A 26606-nucleotide genomic window follows, 5' to 3' on the forward strand; every position below is an offset into this window, starting at 1 on the left:
TCAGATCTGGGGGTTACTGCTGGGATGGGAACCTGAGGGGTGGTGGGGCAGGTTTGGGGGGCACCGAGGCGGTGGGATGGGACTGGGGAGCTGCTGAATGGTTCCAAAGCCAGGAGATGCCCAAGCTCATCACTCTCCTCTCTCCCCACCAGGCACTGGAGGCATCCGAAGGGAAGTTAAGCTCTGGCAGTATTGTCTCCAAAGGCTCCTGAATGGCTCCGGTTAAAATCAGCTGTGTGGTGTCCTTCTCCTCCCAGGTGCCTGGGGGTTCCATCTGGGGGGCTGGGTGTGGGGCTGATCCCTCTGAGCTGCTGGGGTCTTGGAAGAGGTGGGTCAGGCCACAACAGGGTGCAGTACTACCTCACCTTGTTAAGCTAAAGAGCAAGGATTCACATAATTCTTGCTCTCTCAAAATGGGATGTTGTTCCTGTAGGTTACCAGAGAATTCCATGCTTCTCCCCATGTCCAGAACAAGCTAGAGCTGGAGGGGAGGGTGTTTAGGGAGGGGTTGGTACATGATGCCATGTCCCTGGTGTGTGTGCAGGAGCCCAAGTACCCCAAGGCAGAGAACCTGCTGAGTGAGGGCAGCATACAGCCCTGGCTTGGCTGCCCCAAGGATCACAGCAGGCAGCAGAGTGTGGGGCTGTGACTGGAGAGAGCCAGTCCCATTGGCTGTGTTGATGTTGATACTTCCCTGTTCCCACTCCCGTGCAGGAGCCAGGGCCATGCCCCACAATGGGGTCAGCAGCTCTGAGCCCCCTTGCCCCTGTCCTTCTCACTGCTCCCCAGGGAACTACAGCTGTGCCTTTCTGCAGTCTGAGGTGGGATGCTCCTCATGGCCCTGTGACCAGCCCTGTCACACCTCGGTGCCCGCTGATGACACCAGCTGACTCAAAGCTGGACCAGAATCGCTGCAGGGTTCAGATGTTTCAGGAAGGTAAGGATTGATCCAAAGGAAAAAGGCATGGGGAAGAGCTGTGGGCCTGGTAGTGGGATGGAGATGATTTGGGGAGATGGTGATGGAATGGGGCTGGCAGTAGGATGAGGCTGATAGGAGGGTAGAAGGACAGGTAGGGAAGAGAACAGGTAGATCAGGGGTTAGGGTTGTTTATGGGCTCAGGAAAGCTGTACCAGCTCTGCTTCTCTGCCCTTTCTTGTGCCCATAATCCCCCAGATGTCCTGGGTGGCACAGCAACAGAGCAACAAGCAGAGGTAGGAGAGGTGTTGGGACAGTGACCAGTGCTCTTCCCCACAGCAGAGTTCTCAGAGCTGACGGTGGGGCAGACGTGGGATCACATGCTGTGACAGCTGCAGCTGGTCTGGAGCTGCACAGTTAAAATTGGCCATAACAGACCCCAACTTTACCAGCCTGGTACATTAAAGAGTAGAGGTTGCAGGAACTCAGTGTGTTCAGTCACGCACTCATGTTCTTTCGTGTCCAATAGCGACACCCTCCTGCAAGGCTGCCCCTCCCTATCCCCAGGAGATCCAGGGAGGAGAAGCAACTGAGGAGGCACCTGTGGAAGCTGGAAGGGGCTGCCTGAAGCTCAGCCCACCTCAGCCACTCTGCCTGGATGGTGCTGTTGACAGCACAGAACCAGAACCAGGCACTGAGGCCCAGAGCTGGCACCAGCACCCTGTGGGGTCACCTGGAGCTGCTGGCCAAGGATGTGGGAGGTCCTGCAGGGCCAGGTGAGTGAATCTGCACAGCTGTGTCCTGGGCTGGCCCCCAGCCACTGTGGGCAGCAGGGCAGGGGGGAATTCTGCCCCTCTGCTCTGCTCAGGTGAGAGCCCACCTGCAGAGCTGCCTCCAGCTCTGGGACCCCCAACATCAGAAGAGTGTGGAGCAACTGGAATGAGTCCAGAGGTGTCGGAACTCAGTCCATCCCTCCGGGTGTCCAGAGTTGCCAAGGACTCTGCCGGGGGGCTCGGAGACCCTGGCATGCTGCCCAGAACACCTGGGGATTTGATTTTGAGCCCTGGAGCAAGTTGCCAACTTTGTATGAGGATGTGAGAGTCACACAGGTTTGAATAGTGTAATAATATAATGTTCACAGGGTGAAAATGTAGATTTTAAGATTTTTGGTATGGGGGTTGTGGGGACAAGATGGAGGAATTGGGATGTGTCTAGCCTTCCTTCTTCTTCTTATTCTTCTCCATTTTTTGCAGTGGTGTTGGCACTTTGGGATTGGTTTAGAGTAGAAGTGCACTGTCTAACATAGGTGATAGGTATTGGGAATTAAGTGTAAATATGATGTACGTAGTTTGTAATATAAAAGGACAACACCGCCTCGGGGGCGGTCAGAGTGCTCGTGGCTGCCCTGCAGAGCGGATCTCCGCTGGGCAGAAAGAAAATTTTATAGATAAGAATTAATAAACAGCCTCAAGACAGAAAAGTGAAGAGTCCAGAAGCAGAGACATCCTACGCATCTCGGGGCAGCAACCCGAGAATTGGCGTCCCTGGGTGGGCACATTCCAAGAGGGCACTGATAAGCCTCTAAGCCTCTTGGGAAGCAGCCAGAACAGCCCGAGAAGCAGCAGCCACTCTCAAGACCATCCAGAGAGCTTCTGCTGAAGAGACTCGTAGCAGACCAGTCCAGAGCACAGCCAGAAGGCACCTGGATCCTCTCCTGTGAACTGCTGGCCGCTTTCCAGGTGCACCTTCGGACTGACCTGACAACTCGGATTTGGTGAGAAGGTCAAAATTAAGAACACGGGGGGGACATGTTCCCAGGAGCAGTTCAGGATTTTGTCAGCCTTACAAGGCATGGCAGAGGCACACCCGATGGAAATTTCAAAGAAAGAACTTAGAGATCTTTTGCTATGGCTGCACTGTAATTATCTGTACTCAGGACACGTCTGTTGTTTGAAGTGGGATTCTGGCAATAAATCAACAGACATCTTTATCATTCGGCCACAAGAAAAGATAACACAGCCATGAAACTTTTACCATCTGCACGGGTGATGCTGGAAGCAACCTCAGCAAAATCTGGGAAGGTTGCCAAGCAGCAGCTTGCTAAAACTCCCACAGGGGCAGAGGGAGGGGAGCAAAGCCAGAAGCGGAGGGCGGCTCTTGTTCCAATTGTCCCAGGGGAAACAGAAATAGCTCCCATAGAAGGGGAGCAGGAGGGAACTTCATCACCTCCGATTCCCTCATCACCCCGAAAGCCCACGGGGCCTCCAAAGCGTCCGAAAACCCCAGATACTTCAGGGTTATCGGGCTCAGACTCAGACACCCTCTCACTCCCGGGAGAGCTCAGGGTTGAAATTTCCCCAAGCGAATTCGAGGAATCCGACTGCGCCATTATGGGGGCGCGTCCTCCCGATTCGCAGGAGGGAAAACAGCAGAGTCGGGAAGGGGGGCCGGAGTGGGACCAGAGGGGGAGGGGAAAACTCTCTCGCGGCGGCGGCCTCGGGCGGCAGCGGCCTCGGGCGGCGGCGGGGCCGGCCGGCGAGGGGGGGCGGAGCCGGTGGGAGACTCGGGAGCTGACGCGGTGTGCGCGAGCGCGGTGCCGGCGGCAGTTCCGAGCGGCGCGGTGCAAAAAACGCGAGCGAGGGGCAGAAATCGCGAGACAAATGTGGCGCAGCCTCCCGGCGACAGCTCTCAGACCGCGGGGACAGTGTCTGGGGACAAGCCCGGCGGGACAGCTGCACAGTCCCAGCCGGCACCCGTAGGGAGACGCGGCAGGCGCGCGGTGATGACGCCATACCCGGAAGTTGGGACGCGGAGATCTGCCTGAATCGTGGCGTGGGCACGAGCCGAACGGGAATTGCGCGCGCCGGTGGAAGGTGCGGATACAGTGTCGGAGGAAGAGGAGGGCGATTCCGAAACGGATCAAACCAGGGGGGAAACATCGGAGGCGGAACGGGACGGGGACAGTGACGTCAGTCTAGGGGAGGAAGGAGGCGTTCCCGAGATCGCGCGTGCGCGGAAGACGCGGTCGGAGGCGGGTCCGCTCCCCTGTGACGACGCGGGCAGGGACGGGACTCGGTTACATCCCGGGGCTCCGCCCCCTCTCCGATGCCGGTCCCTCCAGTCCCAGTCCCTTCGATCCCGACCTCTCCAGTCCCGGGGAAACACACACGTATCCAATCTCAGCTGCTGGCTCAGTCAAAAATCGCACAGTCTCGGTCTCACTCAAAATCGCCAATGCTGCAGTCAGCCAACAGGAGCCGATCGAGGTCGCGCCGCCATCGCGGTCAACCAGGCGGGCGACAGCGCCACCTTGTGGTGGGGTCACCACATTGCAGGACGCCGTGCCAGACCTGGTCGGCCAAGCCACAGCGCCGTCTGGTGGCGGGACTGCAACATCGCAACATTTTTTCCAACTACATACAAAAGGAAATCTAAATCAGAGAAGACAAGTACAACACAGCAAATGGAGTTTTCATCAGCTTCTGAATCTCATGACGCTCAAGACACTTCTGATGAGGCACAACAACAGGATGATACAATACTCATTACTGCCTCAGAGGGTGTTCCAGCATGGATGTTTTCAGCAGCAACAGCAGCCAGTTCTTCAGGCAGGAAGCCAGCAATCACTGTACCAAGGAGTGCAGCCAAATACCTTCTACAATATTTAAGCACGGCCATGGGAACGCAAGCACGAGAATTTCAGATTCCTGTTCCGGATTTAGGAGCAAGGCTGAAGACCTCAACAAAACGAGGATTCCAGAGACACCAATGACTTCTACAACTCCACTGTACATGCAGATACCCATGGAGCTGCAGGTTCCAGAAGAAGAGGAAGTTGAAAACAACAAATTGGACAGATATTAGAAAAAAATTAGGAAAAGAAAAAGACTTATTGCAAGGTTTGGGAGACATCACAATGCCAGTGACATACAATGCCCAGGGTCAGAATCAAATCCCCCCTGTGTTCTGGGCAGCATGCCAAGGTCTCCGAGCCCCCCGGGGGGGTCCTCTGCAACTGTGGACACCCGGAGGGATGTACTGAGTTCTGACACAGAGGAGGCTGTGGAGATGATCTTGAGGGCTGGAGCCCCTCTACTGTGGAGACAGGCTGGGACATCCAGGGCTGCTCAGCCTGGAGATGAGAAGGTTCTGAGAAGTGGGAGCCCCTTCCACTGCCTAAAGGGGCTCCAAAAGAATTGGGGAGGGACAATGGCCTGGGAGGACAAGACAAGGGGTAGTGGCTTCAATTTGACAGAAGACAGGGTTATATGGGATATTACAAAGAAATTCTGCCCTGTGAGGGTGGTAAGACACCAGCACAGGTTGTCCAGAGCAGCTGTGGCTGCCCCATCCCTGGAAGTGTTCCAAGGCCAGGTTGGATGGGCCTTCGAGCTACCTGGTCTAGTGGAAAGTGTCCCTGCCCATGGTGGGGGGGGGGCTTGGAACAAGATGAGCTTTAACATCTCCTCCAACCCAAACAGCCCTCTGCCTCTGTCATTCCTGCTTTTCCCCAGGCTCTGCACTGCATGTCCCTGCAGCTCCCTTGAGTAGCTGCAGGCAGCTGGACAGGCACTGTGCTCACAGTCCTGTTGGCAGGTAATCCCATGGGTCACTGCCTTCTCCTGTCCTCACCTGGCTCTTTACTGCTCTCAGCCTTTCCCAGACAGTTCTGGGCCCAGCCCTTCACTCCTTTGGGCTGGCAGGATGTGGCACAGGGTACCTCCAGCATGTTACCCCTGTGCAGGGCTCCAGCTGCCACCTCAAGGACGCCCAGGGTGAAAGGACGAGCCCAAGCCTGTGGCCCCCAAGAGAGACAAGCAAATGGGGATAGTGGTGGCAGTTCTGTAGCTGGGACACATCACTCATGCTGGTGCCCTGGCACTGGAGGGGCATCACAGTGTATTCCCAGGCTGCCATGAGAACCATCAGGGAGGGTGTCAGTCCAAACCCAGCATCTTCCCAACACTAGTGAACCTGTAACAACCATATCACCTTCCCTTTCCACAGGCCACTTCCTGCTGAATCTGCTCCCCACACACACCTCCCAGTGTGAAGAACCTACTGTGGCCTGGCCTTCCTTGTCCCCTGATGCCTGGGTGCCCTGCCCCATTTGCCAGCTGCCCTTCAGTATGGCAGAGATGGAGCAACATGCCAGCAACTGCAGGGAGACACCAGGGGCCCTGTCCTCACCCCAGTGCCTGCAGTAGGAGAGTAGAGCTGGGGACAAACCCTGTGTCACCACCCCTGAGGGCTGAGCCTGCAGTACTCCAAGGGGCAGAGACACTGCAGCCCCTTGAACATCTGTGGCAAGGCTGGTGTGAGGATGGAGAAGGCACTTCCAGCCCCATGGCCAGGTTTGGTGGGGTCTGAAGCACTGTAATGGCAGAGGTTGCTACTGGAGAAGAATAAGTTCAAGGAGAAAAATAAGAAAGACAGAAATCTGCACTATGACTGCTTGGTGGTACTGCAGGGTCCCTGGGTGAGCATCCTGCCTTGGGACACCCTCTGTAGTTCAGTGATAGGGCAAGGAAGAGGTCGTGATTTTCCTCCCCTCAAGCCCTGATAAAGGTTCCAGTGCATATGGACTGTAGGAGGAAGAAGCCAGGAGCCCCAGAGCAGGTGAAAAATACACTTTATTTACAAGTAGAAACATTTAAAAATGCTGCCTCAGCTTCCCTGGGAGGAACAGGAGGACAGGGCAGGTGGGAGGGGTCCCACACACAGGGAGCAAAGGTGGTGGCCCAAGGGATGCTAAGTTTCACCTCTGTCCCTGTACCTGAGGCTGCAGAATATCCCTGGCGAGAGCTCAGCCCCTCCAGCTGCAGCCTGGTGCCAGCCCCTGCACCCCTATGTGTTTCCAGCCCTCAACATCTGTGCATCCCCTTGCCTTGGGTCCCGGAAGGGTTTAGGATGACAATGGGTACAGGAAGGGCACGGGGGCCTTGCCGTGCCCAGGGCACCCCACAGTTGTCAGTGGGATATGCAAGGCAGTCGTGTGGGTGGCCCCACCTGTTCACCCTCAGTGCTCTTGGGCCCGGGGGGGACAGGAAGAGGTGAGGGGGTGCAGGTGGGAGGCCAGGGCACAGCCAGCACACAGGGACTGGGGAAACCTCAGGATCGCTTGTCCTTGCGCGACTGGCGACTGGCCTGGAAAGGACAGAGCGAAGACAGGAGGTTAGGGACCATAAACATGACCGAGCCCCATGCTAGGACCTGCTGCTGCCATAGCACCCCAGGGACAGCAGGACTGTGCCCCTTGTCCCCATGGCCTGTATGAACCCAAGGCAGGAGCTGGGGGCACAGAGCCTGAGCTCAGCAGCGTGCCCAGGGGGTGAGGCAGTACGTACCTTGCCCTTTGGGGACTTGGCGGTGGCGATGCGGGACGAGCGGCGGGTGCCGCTGGAGGATGTGGGAGTGCTCCTCTGGGTGATTGCCCGGCGCAGCAGGCGTCTCCCCAGCTCCCTGGGGGTGTTGAGGATGCTGAACGCCATCGACTGGCGCCTCTGAGCCTGCAAAAGAGGGGCAGGACCATTAGCTCAGCGTGGGGCGGGACAGAGGGGTCCCTCCTGATCCCTCTTTTTCCCTCTGAAACTTACTGGTGTGGCTGGGGCTCGCTGCTCACTGTCTTGACTGACCTGGGAGCCACTCTGCACACTGCGGTCCTGGGAGCTCTGGGGCCGTGGGAAGCAGCTGGTTGGCTTCTTGGACTGGAAAACAGGGGACCAGCTAGTACTGCCATCTGGGGGTCAGCCAGCTGTGGGGCTGGCAGCAACGAGGGAACTGAGGGGCTGCAGGGAGGGGATGTGATAGAGGGTAGCAGTGCCCAGGGAAGGCAGAAGGCTCAGGCTCAGCCCTTTGCCTCTGGAATGGCCTCCTTGCCAGCACGGGGAGCATCACGAGTACTAGACACACCACTGGATGCTGGGAATACTGGGCACTGGAATCCATGATCAATGGGAACATGTGGCAAATGGGAGTGTTACCCACAGGGCCACAGCACCTCCCTCAAAACTTGGAACACCTCTTGTTCCCAGTAGGAGCTGTGATGAGTTCCTTGTTCCCAGTAGGGTGCTGTGCTGGGGGACTGGGCTGAGCTCACCGGGGGGGTGTCAGGGCCCTGGTGGGTCTCCTCCGAGAGGCGCTTCCTCCGCTGCCGGGTGGTGATGCTGCTGGCCTGGCTGCTGCGCCGGCTGCCGGTGGCGATGGGCTGGGAAGACTGCCTGCTGCCACGTTGCAGCGTCTCTTCTGGGTCCCCCATCTTCACATCCTCATCCGTGATGGTTCCCAAGGAGGTGGAGGGCTGGGGAGGGGATGTGGAGATGTTGCTGAGGGGCACTGTCCGTTCCCACACCCCCTCCCAAACCCCAGTTCTGGACAAAGGGCTGCCTGACCTCCCCCTCCCGCCCCTTACCATGCTCTCTAGGGGGTAGCTGGTTTTCAGGTGGGGGGGGCGGGCCTGGTTCCGCCGCTGCAGCTCTGCAATGCGGTTCCAGTCATCCAGCTGCTCCGGCTCGTCCTGGCACATGCCCAGCTTCATGGTGCTCTGGCCTAAATCCAAAGCAAGGGTGAGGGGGGTTCCAGGTAAGACCTGAGTCCCCCAAGGCAGGGCAGAACCCCACAGACAGCAGTCCAAGTGCCTTCCCCGCCCATACACACCGAGGCTGGAGCTGCTGGTCCGCTGCAAGCGCAGGGAGCTACGGGTGACTGGTCGGTACCCAGGGAGGCCCAGCAGTACTGAATGGCCAGGGGTCTTCTCTGGGGAAGAGGCTTCCAGCTTTGCAAGACTTTCCTGGGAGGAGAAGCTGGTGAGGGAGCGGGTGGAGGCACCTGAGCGCAGACGGCCCTTAGCAGGGGAAGATGTTTTTGTGGACTGAGCCAATGGGATGTTCTTGATGCAGACGAGTTCCTCAGACTCTGCCTGTTTCTGGGAGAGAAAAATCCACAGATGGGTTTAGGTTGAACGGACTTTAAAGCTCATTTCCTTCCACCTCTTCCTTCCCTTGACTGGGACACCTTCCACTAGACCAGGCTGCTCTAAGCGGCATCCAGTCTGGCCTTGAACACTTCCAGGTATGGGGCAGTCACAGCTTCTCTAGGCAACCTCACAGGGAAGAATTTCTTCCCAATATCCCATCTAACCCTGCCCTCTGTCAATGGGAAGCCACTCCCTCTTGTCCTGTCACTCCAAGCCTATGTCCAAAGTCCCTCTCCAGGTCTCTTGGAGCCTCTTTAGACACTGGCAGGGGCTCTAAGGTCTTCCTGGAGCCTTCTTCTCCCCACTTTCTCAACCTATCTCCAGAGCAGAGGGACTTCAGCCTTTGGAGAGCTTCTGTGACCTCCTCTGTCCTTGCTCCAGCAACTCCATGTCATTCTGATGTTGGGGCCCCAGAGCTGGAAGCAGCTCTGCAGGTGGGGTCTCACCAGAGTGCAGCAGAGGGGCAAAATCCCCACACTGCACAGCTTCCCACTGTGCTGGGGGGGATCAGCTGAGGACATGGCTGGACTTTAGGCTGCCAGTGCCCATTGAACAGGTCATGTTCAGCTTTTCAGTTCCCAGCCTGCTGGGTCCCTCTGCAGTGCTGCTCCTGATCCCTGCATTCCCCAGCAGGGGCCCCCTGCTCACATCTGTCATGGTGATGTTGATGGTGGTGCGGTGCCGGGCAGAGCGGGTCTTGCAGCCGGAGTCGAGCGAGAAGTCTCCCGGGAAGTTGGCGCTGCTCTGGAGCTGTGACCGCGTTGCAGAGAGGATGGGAGTAAAGTAGAGACTCTCCAGGGATGACTTCCTCTGGGGCAGCCGCTGAGACAGCAGTGACTCTTCACTGTCTGACGGCGCCACTGAGACTTCCAGCTGAGAGCTGGTAGCCTTCCTGCAGAGACAGGGAACGAGGGTAGCACCAGCAGGCTGGCCATCGGGAACGGTGGATTTTTGGGGTGCTGGAAGCAGATTGATCTGGTACCTGGGGGAGCTGAGCTGCTGTGCTTCATCGAGGCTATCAGTGCTCTGGTCAGCCACACTCTCGAAGGAAGCCTCATGTCCCTTTACTGTGGCAGTCTTCCCCTGGAACTTCCTGAGTTCCTGCACCTGAATGGGAAGCAGGGAGGAATGGATGGATGTATCCTCCAAGTGAGGTGGTGATGGAAGCAAGGACAAGGAGGGTGAAGCTCAACTATGCCATACCCACCTGAGCTTCCAGGCTGCAGATCTGGCTGGTAAGATTCTTGCAGCTCATCTCAGACTCCTTGGCCTGCAGGATGCTCTGCTGTAGCTCCTTGGCCAGCCTCTCTGATTTGCTCTGAAGCTCTGTGTTCTCTTTCTGCAGGTGCTCCATGGCCTTCAGCTTCTCTGATAGCTCCTGGTTCTGCTGCTTCTTGGCATCGTAATGACTTTTTGCCTTCTCCATCTAGGATATAAAGCAGAGGAATCCTGTCAAGCTTCCCAGCAGTGTCAGGGACAGCAGGGCAATACTAGCCCCCAGCATACCTGCCCTTTGTAGTGCTCAGCTGCCTGCTCCTTCTGGGTGAGCTGCACCTGCAGCTCTGCCACCTTCTCCTGATGGCTTGTGACTGCTGCCTGCAGCTCCCCTTCAAGTGCCTGTGGGCAGGGAAGAGACTGGCTTAGAGGCAACCCAGGCAAGCCCCCTGGCAGCACCAACAGCTCCAGGGCTCAGCCCCCAGGTTTTTGGTCCCTCTTTACTTTAACTCTCTGCTGCTGGGTCCAGGTGGCCTTCTCATGCTGAGTCAGCTTTTTATTCAGCTCGTCCACCTGGAAGAAAGAACATGGCTTGGTGAGACCAGCTCCAGGCACAAAACTACAATCTTCCTGTGGAGGAGCACAGCCCCTCCTCTCTAGCCAGCTCTAGAGCACAATGAAGAAATTTCCTGCCACAGGGCGACTGCTCAGCACCGCCCACTGCCAAGGAAGATCCCAGAACATGGCAAGGTGACAGTCACCCACCCCATGTTAATCCTTACAGCAAGGCTGGCTCGAACTACCCAAGCATAAGGAGCAGCCACGGGCTGGAAGCAAAGCCTGTGTTAAGTTCCCAGTGCCCAAGCACTTGCAACCTGGAGTCCCACAGGTCATCCAGCACTCCTGACACAGGTAGCTGGCTGCAGCAAGTTCTGGCCTGGCCATGCTCTCCCTGCTCCAGGGATGCTCAGCCCCCTGCTCATAGCCACAAGGTCTCTGCAGAGTCCTGGGCAGCTCTGGCTGGGACTGGACAGGGAAATGTGACTTTTCCAGCATTGTTTCCCAAGTGCTAACTCCTACCACATCTGAGATCAATGCTGCTCTAGCCACATCTGGCCCATGCTGTCTGAGCACAGCTGTTCCTATCGGTTGTGCCAAGAGCTGGGCCTTGGTTAAAGGTGGGGGGAGGAGCCATTCCAGCACTGAGACAGTCCTATGCTGAGGAGCCCTGCATGCTCCTGGCAGCCACCTGCTGCGTGTGCTGCCATGGGGCATGTGAGAAGCCATGCCAAGTTGCAGGCACTAATGTGAGGGAGCAGGTGGCAGGATGGGAGCCCAGTTGCTACCCCCTGGAGGTGACGGTGCCCAGAGACTTGGAGCCAAGTGCCCCATGGCTGGGTCTGTGCTGTGAACAGTTCACAGGACTGCACAGTACACAGTTCACAGTACAGTACAGAGGAGAGGGTGGCTCCAGCAGGAAGTGACAAACAAGGAGGGCTGTGCACTTTCACTGAGCAGCCAGCTCTTGGTGTGTGTTCCCTGCTTAGTTTGATCCTTCTGGATTATCTCCAACTGCTCCACCCACAAGCACAAAAAGTAGAGGTGAGTACACAGCTGAGACATAGGCTGTTTTTCATACAATCACGGAGTCATTTAGGTTGGAAAAGCCCTCTGAGACTGAGTGCACTGCCAAGACCACCACTAATCCATGTCCACATGTCTGTTAAATCCCTCCAGGGAGAGGGACTCTACCACTGCCATGGGCAGGCTGTGCCAGGGCTGGACAACCCTTTCAGGGAAGGAATTTTTTCCTACTAGCCAACCTAAGCCTCCCCAGGCACAACTTGAAACTATTTCCTATTGTCATGCCATTTGTTAACTGGCAGAACAAGTTACCTGGGAGACCCCCATCTGGCTGCATCCCCTTTTCAGGGAGCTGTTTCACCCTTTCAGGGGAGAGACAGACCCCCCCAAGCCTCCTTTTCTCCAGGCTTAGCCCCCCTCCCAACTCCCTTAGCTGCTGCTTATCAGAGTGGTGCTCCAGATCATTCCCCAGCATTGCTGCCCTTCTCTGGAAACACTCCAGGACCTGAATGTGACAGTCCCTTTCACACCTAGAAATGTGTCCCACACCCCTAGTCCCTGTGCTGAGCAGGACATGGATTCAGGGGTGTGCAGAAGGCTGAACACATCCCTTTTCCAGGAGGGCTCCCCCATCCACACCCCTCCTGCTGGGAGTGGAACCCCTACCTGACTTGTCAGTCTCTGCGTCTCTTCCAGGAGCTTCTTCCTCTCTTCCAAGGCTGCCGCCTTGCTGCTCTCATACTCCTGCAGGGCCCGCTCCTTTTCTGCCAGCTGCTCCCGCAGCGACGGCACCTCGGCTGCCTCCAGCTTGGCCTGTGCTAGCTCGCCTTGCAGCGTGGACACAGCTTTTGCTCTCTGCTCCAGGTCCTGGCGCTGCTGGCTTTCTAGGGAGGCATGCCTGGCCCGAGCGCTGTCGAGCTCCTGCTGCAGAGCAGCCACGAGCTGCTCCTTCTGTAGGCACTTGTCCTGGCAGACCTTTGCCTCCTGCCGCAGCTCATCCTCCCGCTCGCTCTGGCTATGGCGGTCCCTCTTCAGGGCCTCAATGGTCATCCGCTGCTTCTCCATCTCGTCCTGGCACCGCTGCACCTCCACCTTCATCAGTGAGCACCTCTCGGCTGCACGGGAGGCTGCAGTGGCCATCTCAGTCTGCAGCACCCGCAGCCTCTCCTCCAGCTTCTTGCTCTTCTCCGACTCAGCCAGGATCAGGCGCTTCAGCTCCTTGCTCTCCCCTTCCTTCTCTTTCACCTGGTGATGGAGGATGGAGACCTCCTGCTCCAGGCTGCTGATCAGGCTGTTCTTCCTCTCCATCTCCTGGACACACTGGGACACTTGTTCCTTCCAGCTCTCCTTCTCTTGCACAACAGAGCGGAGGGACACCAGCTCCTTCTCTGCAATCCGCAGCTGATCCATGGTGCCTTCCAACTCCTTGGACTTGAGCTTCTCCTGGGACAGCTGCTGGGAGACTCCCTCCAGTGCCTCAGCAGCTCTCTGGGCATCCGCCTCCAGCTTGGCCACACGCTGAGCTGCTGCTTGCTCTGCCACAGCCATCTTCTCCTGAAGGGATGAAATCTCGGCCCTTAGCTTCTGCTCCTCATTCTCCTTCTCCTTTGCCCATGACTGAGCGCTGGACAAGTCAGCCTGGAGGCCAGCCAGCTGCTCTGCCTGGGCCTCCAGCACAGCCACCTTCTCCTGCTCAGCCTGCAGCTGCTGACAGGTCCGGCTGTGTTCCCGGCTCAGCGCCTGCATCTCCTCCTTCAGCCGCCTGCTCTCCTCGTCCTCCCCTCGGGCAGCAGGAGAGGCTCCCACGGGCTGCTCCCGGCTCTCCTGTGACACCTGGCGTGTGGCCAGCTCCTCACCCTGCTCTGGCAGGGCTGGCTCCCGGCCCTGAACCAGCTGCTGTCTCTCTGCCTCCAGCTCAGCGATCCTGGCCAGGTTGCCTTCCAGGCACTCAGCTGCCCGTCTCTTCTCGTCCTCCAATATTCCCTCAGTGTTCCGCAGGGATTCCTCCAGGAAGAGCAGCTGCTCCTGCAGGCGGCTGTTCTCCCGGGCCAGCTTCTCCCTCTCAGCCAGCCTCTGCTGGCTCTCCTTCAGCCTGCCCTCCAGCTCCTGCAGCTGGGCTTTCAGTGCCTCTGCTGCCACTCCCTGCTGCCGTTGGGCACCCAGCTCCAGGATCTGGGCTTCCAGTTCGCCCACCCTGCAGCTCAGCGCAGCCTTCTCCTCGTCCCCGGCCTGCAGCTGGCTGCTGAGGGATGTGTTGGCCTGCTGGAGCTGTCGCAGGGCAGAGTCCCTTTCCCGCAGGGCCTGCTCGTGCTGGGCGCTCAGGGCAGCCAGCCGCTCAGCCTGCTCCTCGGCAGCCCGCGCCTGCTGGTCTCGCTTCAGCCTCTCCTGGGCCCGCTGGCTCTCAGAGAGGGAGCTCTGGAGGCTGGTGACAAGGTTGTCCAGCTGTTGCTTCTCCTCCTCCAGCTGCTGCTTCTCCTCCTCCAGCTGCAGTCCTTTGGCCGTGAGGCTGGACACTTCCTGCTTCAGCTCCTCCAGCTGGCAAACAGAAGAGCAGGGAGACTGTATTGGGTCTTACTGAGACAGAGACATAGTGCTGCTCAGCAGTACCCAAAACACCGGTGTGTTATCAACACCTTTCCGGCTACCCATGCAAAGCACAGCACTGTGAAAGCTTCCAAGGGAAAATGAACTCTTAATCCCCCCAGCCAGGGTCTGGGAGTGGGCAAGATCCTGGGAGTGGGCACAGTAAGGCCAACTGACACAAATTAACCAAAGGGATATTCCACACCATATGATGTCAGCTCAGATATAAAAGCTAAGGGACGTGGGAGGAATAGAGGGCAGTCATTATTTTAGTGTTTGCCTTCTGGAGCAGACACTACACATGCTGAAGCCCTGCTTCCCAGGAAGTGTCTAAACATCACTCGCTGATGGGAAGTAGAGATTAGCTTTTCTCTTTGCTTATGCACACACAAACTTTCACTCTTTTTGCTTTAGTAAATTGCCTTATCTCAGCCTACTAGTTATTTTCCATCTTATTTCTCTCTCCCCTATCCTGCTAGGAAGGGGAGTGATACCAGAGCTTGGTGGGTGCCTGGTGCCCAGCCAAGGCCAGATGACTACAGGGACAAAAAATGCACCCCCTAGGTGTTACTCAAGCTGCAGCCAACATGCTCACCAGAGCCCCATGTGCTGCATCCCACTGGGAGCTGCCCAGTGCCTGCCTTCCCTCTCATCGCACCCCCAGGGCACCTTGCTTTTCCCTCAGCCTTGTGCCACTCTGCTCCCTTGGAACAAACACCTTCTTTTCACCATGCAGGAGATGCTCTCTTCACAACCAGTTCGTATTGTGGCAGGCTGGGGAAGCCACCAGCTCCCTGGCAGCAGGATTTGCAAATTCAGTCCAAAAGGAGCTCTCCCAGAGTGCTCAGCCCCACATCCCCTATCCAGCAGCAGAGAGCAACAGGCTCTGCCCCACATGGCTTTGCCATGCATATCCTGGCACCTGCTGCTCTCTCCAACTGGAATTGTTTACCATTCAAGCCCTTGAAGCTGCAGGAGCCCCAATGTACCTTCAAAATGTCCCCCATGACTTCTCCCTTCTCCTGGGTACTGCACTCCTCCAGCTTGGCCAACTGGTCCTCCAGCATAGAAATCTTTCCCTGTAGAATCTCGATTTTCTCTTCTGAGCATTTCTGGAGACAGAGATGGGACTGAGCATGGTGCAAGACAGAAGAGCCAACCAAGCAAGCACAGCAGCCCGTCCCACCCCGGGGAACCCTTCCTTAGTTTCAGGGAGAGGCTTCCCACAGGAGCTGACAGTTACACAGCTTCTCCCTGTGTGCTGGCAAAAATGGGCAGGAGGGCTCCTGGCTGCTGCACCCTGCTTGCAGTTGGCATGTCCCCCAGCTGGGGGGGACCGTGGGGAAGCTACAGGGGGCACCCACCACCCCCCAAGCCCCCTGACCTTATCCTGCAGGGCTGCATGCAGCTCCTTCTCCAGCTGCCGCTGCTTTTCCTGCGACTGTGCCATGGCACTGTTGTGCTCCTCTGAGAGCTCATTCAGGGCTCGTTGCAGCTGGACCATATTGCTGGCGATCTCCCGCAGCTGCCAATGAAAATCCACCCAGTCCAGAAGAGAGGCAGAGTGTGCCTTTGCTGTTCAGGGCTCTGCCCACTCCCCATTCCCAAGAGCTGCAGCACACATGGGCATCCTGGGTTCTGGGTGTTCACCACATGCAGGCAGCTCCACCCAGCTGCCATTCCCCCACCACAGTTCCTATTTGGATCAGGATCCAGAGCCCAAGGCAGGCTCGGTCACTGGGTCAAAGACTGCATTAGCAGAACCATAAACATCCCAGCATCCAGCACTGCCATCAAATCCTCCCCCCAGGCTCCATCACAACCAGCTGGGCTGTGGGGACACAGAGAGGACACTGCACCCCATACCTTGAAGGAAAGATCCCCATTCTCCTCGGAGAGCTGGTTGATTTTTCGGTCCATCTGGGCTTTTTCAGTCTTCAGGTCCTGGCACTGCCTGAAGGCCTCGTGCAGGCGCCCCACCAGGCTGTGGGAAAGGAGGTGCTTAAGGAGGCAGTGCATGCTGGCAGCAGGCAAGGATATCACCAGGGATCGCTCCTGCTGGATATTGCCACGGAAACTAAAGGTTCCAAGGGATCTCCATGCCCTGCTGTGACTCTACCATCAATCCAGCTCTAAAACTGGGTCCCAACAGGTGGCAAAGCAGAGTAGAGATAAGCAATATTTGTGCTTTGCAGAAGCCAAACTGCTCCAAACTGAGAGCAGAGGCAGCTGTGGGACTTCAGCCACCCCCCTGCAAAGGGAAATAAGTGAGGAAAGGACAAAAAAAGACATGGCACTTCCAGTGGAGGTTGGGCAGCCTTCCCAAGTAAACAATGGCACAGGGACAGAGCAAAGACCAGGATGCAGCGTGACAGGTGATTTCAAGAGTGTGACAAAGCCCAGTACATGGGATCAAAGTAAAGGCCTGGGAAATGGGCTAGAGTCAGGAGTTCCAGAATCACCCTGAAAGCTTCCCCTTTTTACAGGGAAGGTGAGACCCACAAGGGCAGCACACCCTTTTCACATAACAGGAATAGCTGCTCCCATGCAGGGTTTGGGTTAAGAGTGGGCTGTTAGAACAGGCTGCATGGTTTGGGACTGGATGCATTCCCACTGCAATAAAAATGGGCTGCAGGCCATAACTGCCCTGAGGGCATTGGCAATGTGATGGTGGCACAGCTGTGTCAGGAGCTGATCCCACAGCGTGGGCAACAAGGGAGGAGGGGATTCTGTCCCTCTCTGGTGGGACCCCATCTGCAGAGCTGCCTCTGGTGGGGTCCTCAGTATCACGAGGATGTGGAGCTACTGGGGCAAGTCCAGAGAAGATGCTCCAAGGGCTGCTGGAGCCCCTCTGCTCTGGAGACAGACTTGGAGAGACCTGGGGTGTTCAGCCTGGAGTTGAGAAGGCTCTGGGGACACCACAGAGCACCTTCCAGCACCTAAAGGGGCTCCAAGACAGCCAGAGAGGGACTTTGGACAAGAGTCTGGAGTGACAGGACAAGAGGGAATGGTCTCCCACTGACAGAGGGCAGGGTTAAATCGGATATTGGGCAGAAATTCTTCTTTGAGAGGGTGATGAAGCCCTGGCACAGGTTGTCTAGAGAAGCTGTGGCTGCCCCATCCCTGGAAGGGATTCAAGGCCAGGTAGGAGGGGGCTTGGAGCAACCTGGTCTAGTGGAAGGTGGCTCTGCCCATGGCAGGGTATTTCAGCTAAATGAGCTTTAAATTCCCTTCCAACCCAGCCCCTTTTTTGACTCTGTGCCTGCTGTCTTCTCCTCAGCAGCAGAGAACAAGGAGGTTTGCTTTCTCCCCTGTTTCATGCACTGCTAGGGAAGAGACAGACAACATAGAGTTGGGGATGTGAGTGAAAAGGTCCCACCTAGGAAGAAGGAGTGCATGTTCCTGGAGGATTACCTCTCGTTCTTCTCCCTCAGCTCCTCCATTTCTTTGGGCTCCAGCAGGTCTTCAGCTTGCTTCTCATTGAGCTTTACCAAGCGATCAATCTGCTGCTGCATCCTGGTGATCTGAGCATCTGGGAAAGGGGGCAAGAAAGGGCCCATTACCAACTTTTCATGTCATCTGAAGCCCCCACAACAGCATTTCTGCACAGAAACCCTCTGCAGCAGGACATCAAAGAGCTGGGCTACCAGTGCTGCTGCTCAGCATAGGTGTTGCTTCAGTCATGGCTTTGTTGCCCAGGATATATAAGGGAATACAAGATGGAAGAAGGAACCTGGAGTCTCACTTGTGGCATGGCAGAATGGACCATGCATGAGCAGAGTTGTGGTGGGGTCACAAAAGAAAAGTCAGAGAAACATGGGGAGATCTCTGCCCCAGAGCCCTCCCTGCACCCCAGGATGTGCTGGTACTGACCCTTCTCCATGACGAGCTTGTGATTCTCCACCACCTCCACCTCCAGCTCTTCCTGTTTCTTTCTCTCAAAAGCCAGCTGCACCTTGAGCCTCCGCAGCTGAAACTGGGGGGTCTGCATGATGTCCCCCATGGGCGAAGACTGAGTGCTGGGCAAGCTGCAGAGAGACACACACAAGCTGGATTACCCTGAGCCAGCCCAGGCCCCATGCAGCCAGACCCACTGTGCTACCCGCATCTCTGGGGCAGGCTCTCCTGCCTGGATCCCCAAGGAACTGCTGCCTTAAAAATCTAGGAACAAAACAACACACATACAAAACAATTTCCATAAAGGAGGTAATATAAAGCTGGTCTTCAATTGGAGGCCTCCAGGGGCAAATATGGAAAAATGCCTCCACTTGGAGACATGGTTTAGTGGTGGCCTTGGCAGTGCCGAGGGCACAGCTGGACTTGATGGTCTCAGAGGGCTTTTCCAACCCGAACAATTCCATGATTCTAAAAGGAGCTGGAGCCCAAGCTCACCTCCATCATCCATCCCCACATCATGCCGGAGCAACGTGCAGCAGGAGAGCACCAAAGCAGAGCAGGGCATTCTGGGGAGTCAGCGTGCAGCCTGGCTACACCTGCAGGTCCCAAAAGCTGCCCCACCCACCCCTCCCTTCCTCCATTTCCCCCGGCAGCCAGGAGGCAGGGCACGTACTTGGTGCTGGGGAAGGCAGCGATCCTCTGCAGCTCCAGGAAACGCACCTCTCTCTTGGAAGGGAGAGAGAACAGTGGGGAATGTTCCTCAGAGCTGCTGCTGGACACACTGGACAAGGGCGGCTCTGCTGGAAATAAAAAGGGAGAAGAAGGCTGCCATCTTTAATATCTAAGAGGCTGAGCAGCTAAAATCTCAGGGTCACAGGAACCACAAATTCCAGTAGGGATGGAATAGCCAACTGAGGAAGCCAAAAACCTGCCCTACATCCTCATCCCCCCTGCTCCACAGGCCTTCCCCAGCAACTCTGCTCCCACAAGACTCCCAGCATCCCACCTGCTCCTCTCCTCCAGGGAAAGGCTGAGGTACTGCTGAGTAGGAAGAGCCAGCAGGTCCTGAGGTAGCCCTACTCTTGGGAGTTTACAGGGGACTGTTTTGTCCCTGAGCACATCTGGGTTGTGCAGCTGCCTTTACAGCTGGGCAGCTACAGCAGCACAAACAGGAGGAAAAGCCAGGGCAGCACTTACCTCTCCTCTGCAGAAATGGCTCCAGATTCTCATTCAGGCACTCCTCGTTATCCAGCACAAATTTGACGATTGATGCCAGTTCAACCTGTGTTGGAGGAGCTGCAGAGTTAGTGGCTCTGCTGCAGGTCACAGGCAGCACCACAGCAGGCGTGGGGCAGCTCCCTGCCTGCCTGTGCTGCTGCCCACACTTGCCTGCCACAAGCTTTTGATAGTCCAAAACCACCGGTGAGCACCACAGTGCCCACTCCACACCGTCTTTCAGTGAGACCCAGGAGTGCAAGTCCCAGAGCACCTTCCCCCAAACGAACCACTGCTTCCCCCTGCACCCCAGATCCAGAGGAGGAATCCCAAAGGGATTACCTGGGTCTTGTAGTCAAATTCATTCCAGTCCCCAGAGTCCTTGGAACTCATGGAGGTGTGATACAGGAGCAGCACGGCCACCTGAGCAAGGCAGGAAAAGCATGAGTAACCCCAGGCCAGTCACAAGCACATTGGTGCCATCTGGGACTAAAACACACCACACAGTTACCTTCGCCAGGGCCAGCTCCTCTCCATCCAGGAGTTTCTGTGCAGAGACAAGGTTTTCTGCAGCCACTTTGTGCCGGCAGTGCTCTGCAACATGAAGCAGAATTCCCAGTCACACAGGAGCCACTGGGCACACTGCCTCTCCTGAGGTGGCACTCATGGCCAGGAGGGCACTGTAATGCATCCCCAGGGAGAAGGGACATGGGGCAGGATGGGCTCCAGAGCTGAGATTCCCGTGGTCAGCCTTGGCCATTAACTCTGACCAACTTTCATTCCCCTCCCTGGAATTCCACCCTAAATCCCAGCCTCCCCACCTTGGCATCTCCCCTCCAAATCAGCACAAACAGAGAGCTCCATCTCTGGGTGGGATATGAGGTGGGATATGGTGTCTTCCCTTGAGGAAAGGCTCAGCAAGAGTGTGAGATACTTCCCATTTCCCCTCCCAGGATTTCTGCTTGGGTAAAGGTTTTCAACTGGGATTTGAAGAGCAGGTATCCAACTAGGAAAACTGCTCCAGGCAGCATCACCAGAATAGCCACTGGCACCCTGCCCTTCACACCCAGAACTTCCTTTGCTCTGAACCCTGGCTCTGATAAGGATTTCCATCTGGAAGCTTTCCCTTCCACAGGCTGCTGCAGGAAAGCTGCTGGCACCTCACAAAGATGCTGATGTGGGGTGAGGGGGTCATTTTGTGGAGAGGGAAGCTGCAGACAGCAGCCCAGACTCTCTCAGAGGTCAGGGGCACTGAGCAGGGGCAGTCGCTTTCCCCAGCACCAGCGGAGGGTCTTACTCTGCAGGAATCCATGGATGAAGGAGATCTTCTCTGGCAGTGGCTGCTCCAGCACAGACTCCCCCTCCTTGCTCCCGAGGCTGGAAGAGTGCAAGGTTTGCATTAACTCCTTCTGGAGGGATTAGACCAACGCTGAGTTTTGTGCAGCAGGGTTTGCTGAGCCAGGGCTGGCTCTGGGGCGCTGCTCTGCCTTCTGCCCCCACACCAGGGCCAGCAGAGCCAGGACCAACCACACAGAGCAGAATCTCCTGGAATCCCCCTGCTGGAGCCAGACAGCCAACATCCCCCTGGCACTGCTTCCTATTCTGCCTGCCAGCAGAGCCACAGGGAGCTTGTGGTGGCCCCACTGCCCGGGAAGCACCACAGGGGCCAGTCCGTGCATGCAGCCTCAGGCTTTTCTTGCTGGATTTTGGGAAGCTGAAGCTTCCTGTTGCACTTATTTGCAACTACACTCTTCCTGAGCAGCCACCAGTTCATGGAATATCTTGAGTTGGAGGAGACCCACAAAGGTCATTGAACCCAACTGCAGCTCAGAAATGGCATGCCCAAAGCCCACACCAATCATGCTTGACCAGCACTGCTTCAGTACTGTCACTTACTCCCAATGTGCCAAAAACAAGAACCTGGCCTGGGACAGGGGCTGCCACGAGGATTTGCTCCTCCTCACAGACTTCCTCTTGTGCCACCAGGAGCTCTCAGATCAGCCAGCTGCTGTGGCAGCTGCCCTGCTGCCACCCCACTTTATCAAGCAATGGCCAAGCCTCTTTAGAGAGCACACGCCACCAGGATCCCTACTAATCCCAGCTGGAGCACCGACCCAGGAGATTAACCAGGTCTGACTAAATATATCTGTGGTGCAGGCAACTCCTTCCTCCCCACCCACTGCAGGCAGATCCCTGCTCCAGGCAGGCTCTCCTTGCCCTGTGCAGGAGGTAATTATAGGAGACAGGCTCCCAGTGAGCCTCCCACTGGAAGGGTTTGAAAGCAATGCATGGCAGCTTCACACCCTCTCACTTTGTTTTTGTCAGCTCCTTAACCACCAGTCCCACCTCTGATGCCCATTATGGCCTGTAGATTTTAGTTGCCCCTTGCTCCCAGGGAACAAACACAATTCCTCAAGGAGGCATTCCTCCCACCCCAGCCCAGCCACCTCAGGTCCCAGGACAGAGCACACAGGCTCCATGCTGACCACACTATACTCAGCAGCAGCCTGACATCCCTGGGCAACAGAAGCACTTCATGAGGAAGAAACTGTCATTCTTTACACTGCTTTCCAGATACAAGGCTTCCTCAGGATCCCAAGGCTGCCACCACTCAGGAAAAACTTGCTGGGCTGTTCCCTCACCAGGGCAGCATCGACAGAAATGGATAATCTCCCGTGCAGCTGCAGGAACCCTTGTGCCACTGGCAGCAGCACTCAGGTCTTTTCTACAATGCCAGGAGTGAACCCAGATGTTAAGTGGGTTGTGATAACAGGTCTTAAACGACAGGAACTCTGACCAAAACATTCCCTGGGCAGCTCTGTGGGACCCAACAGCTCTGCAGGCAGACCCCAGCTGTGCAGTGCCATAGAGGAGATGGAGATCTCAGTATCTCATAGGCCAGAGGAGGAATAAATACCCCAAGACCCCCACTCCCACCCTGCCCAAGACAGGAGCCCCTTAGCTCCTGGGGGCTGAGGCCATGGCTGCAGGGACAGCACAGACCCAGCTGTGTGGTCTGAAATGTGTACACAGCCCCCCATACTCACATTTTGTGGATAATTCTGATGAAGACACTGCAGTCCCGGAGCTGGGACAGATCATTGACGGGATCAGGACAAACCTTTGTGCTGTTCACCTAGAAATGGGGTGGGACAGTCAGAAGGCAGAAACCAAGACAACACTGTGCTGTGCCACTCACCACCTCCAGTCCTGGCAGGGGACAGCAAGACTGGTCTGGGGGTGAAAGTAAATCCACCCCTTTAAACCACCCCTTCCCAGGGAACAGATGAACATGATCCCCACAGCTCCACATCTGGGAGTCTGGCACAGGTCCCATTTAGCACACTGCTGGAGCCCTCTTCCCTGGAGAGGCTGAGAGACCTGGGGGTGCTCAGCCTGAGGAAAAGAAGGCTCCAGGGAGACCTTAGAGCCCCTGCCAATGCCTAAAGGGGGTTCAAAAGAGCAGGAAAGGGACTTTGGACAAAGGCAGAGTGACAGAACAAGAGGAAATGGCTTCCCACTAGCAGAGAGCAGGGTTAGATGGGATATTGGGAAGAAATTCTTCCCTGTGAGGGTTGTCCAGAGAAGCCATGGCTGCCCTATCCCTGGAAGTGTTCAAGGCTAGGCTGGATGTGGTTTGGAGCAAGCTGGTCTAGTGGGAGGTCTCCCTGTCCATGGCAGGGCATTCCAGCTGAATGAGTTTAAAAGCCCCTTCTAACCCAAACCATTCTAGGAGTTTTCACTTGGACACACCAGTGCTTTGTGAGACAGACACAACAACACCTTTACAGTACAGCTGCTGCCTGCTTCAGGCTCAGCTCCATCTCCCAGGCAGTCTCCATGACCAGACCAAGCCATTCCAGCATTTCTGGTTGCTCAGCAGGAAGGGTGAGCAAGGCTTCTCCTGCAAACACCCACCTGCCCAGGAACAGTAGGAACTGGACTACCCTAGGACCTGCCCCAGCCACAATCCACCCTGTGACAAGCCCCAGCATCGAGCCTGAAGCTGCCAGAGCTGGCAGCAGTATGTCCCACCCATGCAGCAAGCTCCAGCACAGGAGGGGGGACTTACCCAAGCCAGGAGAGCAGCAACTCTTTCACCATGAAGTGACATTGTGGCCAGCCTATCAGGTTCCTGCACAGACCTAAAAACATCAACAAAGGGGGAGGGAGGGGAGATAAAAAAGGTAAACTATAGTAATTATGTTACTAAATTACTTGCACCCAGCACCAGGCATTTGTGCCCACCAAGGAAGGATGTGTTCCTGCATCCGGCCAGCAGTGCAGGAGCAGCCAGCATCCTCCTGCTTCCCCACAGGCTCAGAGTGGGGAGCAATGCTGAACAGCAGCCTCGTCCACTCAGTGGAAAACTGCTGCTTGGGCTCCTCATTCTCCTGCTGCACCTTCCTCCCTCCCTCACCTCCAAATGTCGCTAACATTTCTGGCCCAGCAAGGCAGTGGCCAAGCCATTGAAGCTCTGCCAGCTCCCCTTCCACTGCTGCTAGTGAAAGAACCACCTGCTGGGGGCACAGGAGCTCACAGCTGCATTGGGGGGGAGCAGGGATGAGCTGCCCTGACGGGATCTGGGATCACTGCCAGGTCCCCTTCACAGCGACCTTTGCCTCCACGCTGGCTGTCCCCGGTGCCACCCTGGTAGTCTTCCAGGGGAGGGGACTGCTGGGAGCCAAAAGGTCACCCAGATGAGGAGGGGGCTCCTCACCCTGTATTGCACCTGGACACCCGGACCAACACAGGAGCCTGGTTGGGATCTGCAGCTGCTCAGCACAGCACAGCCAACCAGGCACGGTGGCTTTGGGGACTCCAGCGCTCCCGCTGCTGTCAGTCCAGCTGGGACACATGGGATCCTCAGCAGGACAGGTCCTCCCTCCAATCTGGCTAAAACCGAGCTCCCTGTCCCACGGCTGGGTCACTCATCAACTACTGTCCCTCCCCCCGGTGGCACAGCCAAGACCTCTCTCTAAAAATCCACGCGAAGGCACCGGGCAAAGCACTCGTGCAGCGCTGGATGCAGACAGATCCTGGGTGAAAACCATGTTCCGCCAGCGTCGAGCTGGGTTTTACCAGAGCCAGTCTGCAAACACACTGGTGCCTGGTGTGAGATCTGGACGGGCAGGCAGGGCTACCCGCTCCAGCTGCGGTCCCAGCCTGGCCTGTCCCTGCTGACACGGGCCACCCTGAGCGCCTGAGACAGCGCCATGACCCTCCCTGAGGACGTGCCATTCGTGATGGCAGGCGGGAAGCGGTCGGGAGCCCGCCAGCGGCCGTGAGCGCCTTCCAGCTGCATCCCCGCCGAGAGCAGCCGCAGGGGGCGGCGGGCACCGGGGAACGAGCTCCGGAGGCGGCGGCAGCCGCGGCGGCATTGTCCTTCCCCTCCTTCCCTGTGCCGCTCCGGTCACAACACGGCGTTACGCAAGCCCGCGCTCCGGAGCTCCCGACGGGCCAACGCGCCGGGGGACGCAAAGCCCGCGGGCCCCGGGCTGTCCCGGGCCAGGGGTCCGGCTGCGGGAAGCACCCGGGCGGGGTGAGCGAGCCACGGCAGCCCCCGGCGCGGACGGGCCCGCAGCAGGCGCGGGGCAGAGGGGGAGAGCAGCCGCCGACCCGAGCGCCCGGATGTTGGCGAGCCCGGGGCGGCCAGCCGCGGCCTCGGGGACCCGCACCCCTCGGGGGCTGGCGAGGGGCTGGACCGGGAGCGGTACGCTGCGGCGAGGCGGCGGAGCTGGACGAGCTGAGCTTCGCCGCCCCCGCCTCGCTCCCCCCAGCCCCGTGGAAAACAAAACAAGGAAGAGGCAGAAAGTCTTTGTTGGGGCCTTACCGGGGCCGCGCGGCCGTCGTCGGCGCGCTGGGGTTAATCCGCCATGAGCGCTGGCAAGCCGGGAAGGGCCGAGGAGCCAGAGGCCACGCACAAAAGAAAAGTTGTTGAGCTTCTCTTCGGCGGGGCTGGCAGGCGGCGGTTCCCCTTCCTGGCCCTGCGCCACCCCACGTCACCGCGGCGGGGCCGCGCTCGTTAAAGGCGCACGGCACAGAAAGCTCCGGCGCCTCGCCACGGGGAGGGGAATCGTCCGAGCCCGGACGCGCTTACCGCCGTCACCCTGCCCAGGCCGAGTGACGGAGAGCTGAGCCGGTGGGGCCGGCACAGACCCGCTCCCGGCCCCAGCGCAGTTCTGGGAAGCCGGGGCTCGGCAGAGAATGGCCCCCGATGCTACGTCTCCCTCTAACCCGACTAGAGTCACATCCAGCTGACCCCTGAAAATCTACCCCCGATACGCACACACCCCGCGGCCACAGACTGAACGGGAACCGGACCCTACGGGTCACCAGCTAGATCAGGGAGGAGTCGGGCGAGGAAGGGACGCTCACCCCTCGCTGCTGTTCCGGAGACTCTGGGAAGTCATCTCCACAGCGCCCGGGCTGCCTGAGGAGGCTCAGGGCCGCAGGATGGGGCTGTCCCGAGCACGGCACAGGAAGGGCACAAGGAAAAGGTTCTTTCAAACCGGCGCTGGGGGCAGCAGAGGAACTCGCAAGGAACGCGGCCGCCGAGTGCCGCTGGCGAAGGTTCCGACTTTGCCAAGCCCCGAGAAACGAAGAACCACACGCCCGAGCCACAGCGCTCCGGCCGCGACTGCCCCGTCCTCAGGGACGGGGACGCCGCTGAGCTTGGCCCGAGACGGAGGCTGTGCCACATGCGTGCCCCGCCCGCCCGAGGGTTCCGCGCCTTGCCCACCTCGGCACAGCCTCGCTCTGCGGCCCTGAGCGCCCGCCGAGGGAACCACCGGGCCCCCCCTCCCGCGGGTCACCTCAGCTTTCTCCGTACCGTGACCGTGGCTGGGGATCGTCTCCAGCTTCGGCGTCGCCGGGGCTCCAGCAGTACTGACGATCCTCCCCCAGGCCGGAGCCGCCAGGGTCCGGGCCGAGGCCGCTCTTATTCGAACGGCAGCGCCCGCCTCCGCTGCTGCCCATTGGGCACCGGCGGGCCGGGGGCGTCACGCGGGCGGGCCGGTCGCGAATCGCGGCGTTCGGCACTCGCCTTGGACCGGAGGGGACAGCGCTCCGCGGGTCACCGGGACGCACATGGGGCCGTGGGCTACCTGGGGGACATGTGCAGCAGTCTAAGCGAGGGAAGCCCTATTGTCGGGGGGGGGGTTATAGGGCTGCCTGGGGCCAAGGGGAACACAGGCAGGGGCCACCCGTGAAGGTAGAGTG

General features: G+C 57.8%; 1 protein-coding gene across 4 annotated transcripts; it reads right to left on the bottom strand.

The window, feature by feature from the left end:
* Positions 1-6537: 6537 nt before the first annotated feature.
* On the bottom strand, positions 6538-26345 carry NUMA1 (nuclear mitotic apparatus protein 1). Of its 4 annotated transcripts, none has more exons than XM_030957599.1 (25): positions 26218-26345; positions 23458-23530; positions 22433-22521; positions 20683-20762; positions 19897-19979; positions 19728-19808; positions 19368-19452; positions 18844-18967; positions 18147-18301; positions 17688-17805; positions 16140-16257; positions 15658-15798; positions 15263-15385; positions 12357-14225; positions 10611-10679; positions 10398-10508; positions 10099-10317; positions 9874-9998; positions 9540-9783; positions 8573-8840; positions 8328-8464; positions 8016-8216; positions 7513-7623; positions 7264-7425; positions 6538-7063 (listed from the first exon to the last, which is right to left on the bottom strand). In XM_030957599.1, the coding sequence occupies exons 2-25, from the start codon at positions 23497-23499 to the stop codon at positions 7028-7030; spliced, it is 4791 nt and encodes a 1596-aa protein (XP_030813459.1). In that variant the 5' UTR covers positions 23500-23530; positions 26218-26345; the 3' UTR covers positions 6538-7027. The 4 variants fall into 4 exon arrangements, with proteins under 4 accessions (XP_030813459.1, XP_030813451.1, XP_030813467.1 ...); XM_030957591.1 differs by having other exon boundaries at positions 18844-18970; XM_030957607.1 differs by lacking the exon at positions 26218-26345 and adding an exon at positions 25764-25911 and having other exon boundaries at positions 18844-18970.
* Between the last annotated feature and the right edge of the window lie 261 nt (positions 26346-26606).

This window comes from Camarhynchus parvulus, chromosome 1, assembly GCF_901933205.1.
Source record: "Camarhynchus parvulus chromosome 1, STF_HiC, whole genome shotgun sequence".
Taxonomy (NCBI): domain Eukaryota; kingdom Metazoa; phylum Chordata; class Aves; order Passeriformes; family Thraupidae; genus Camarhynchus; species Camarhynchus parvulus.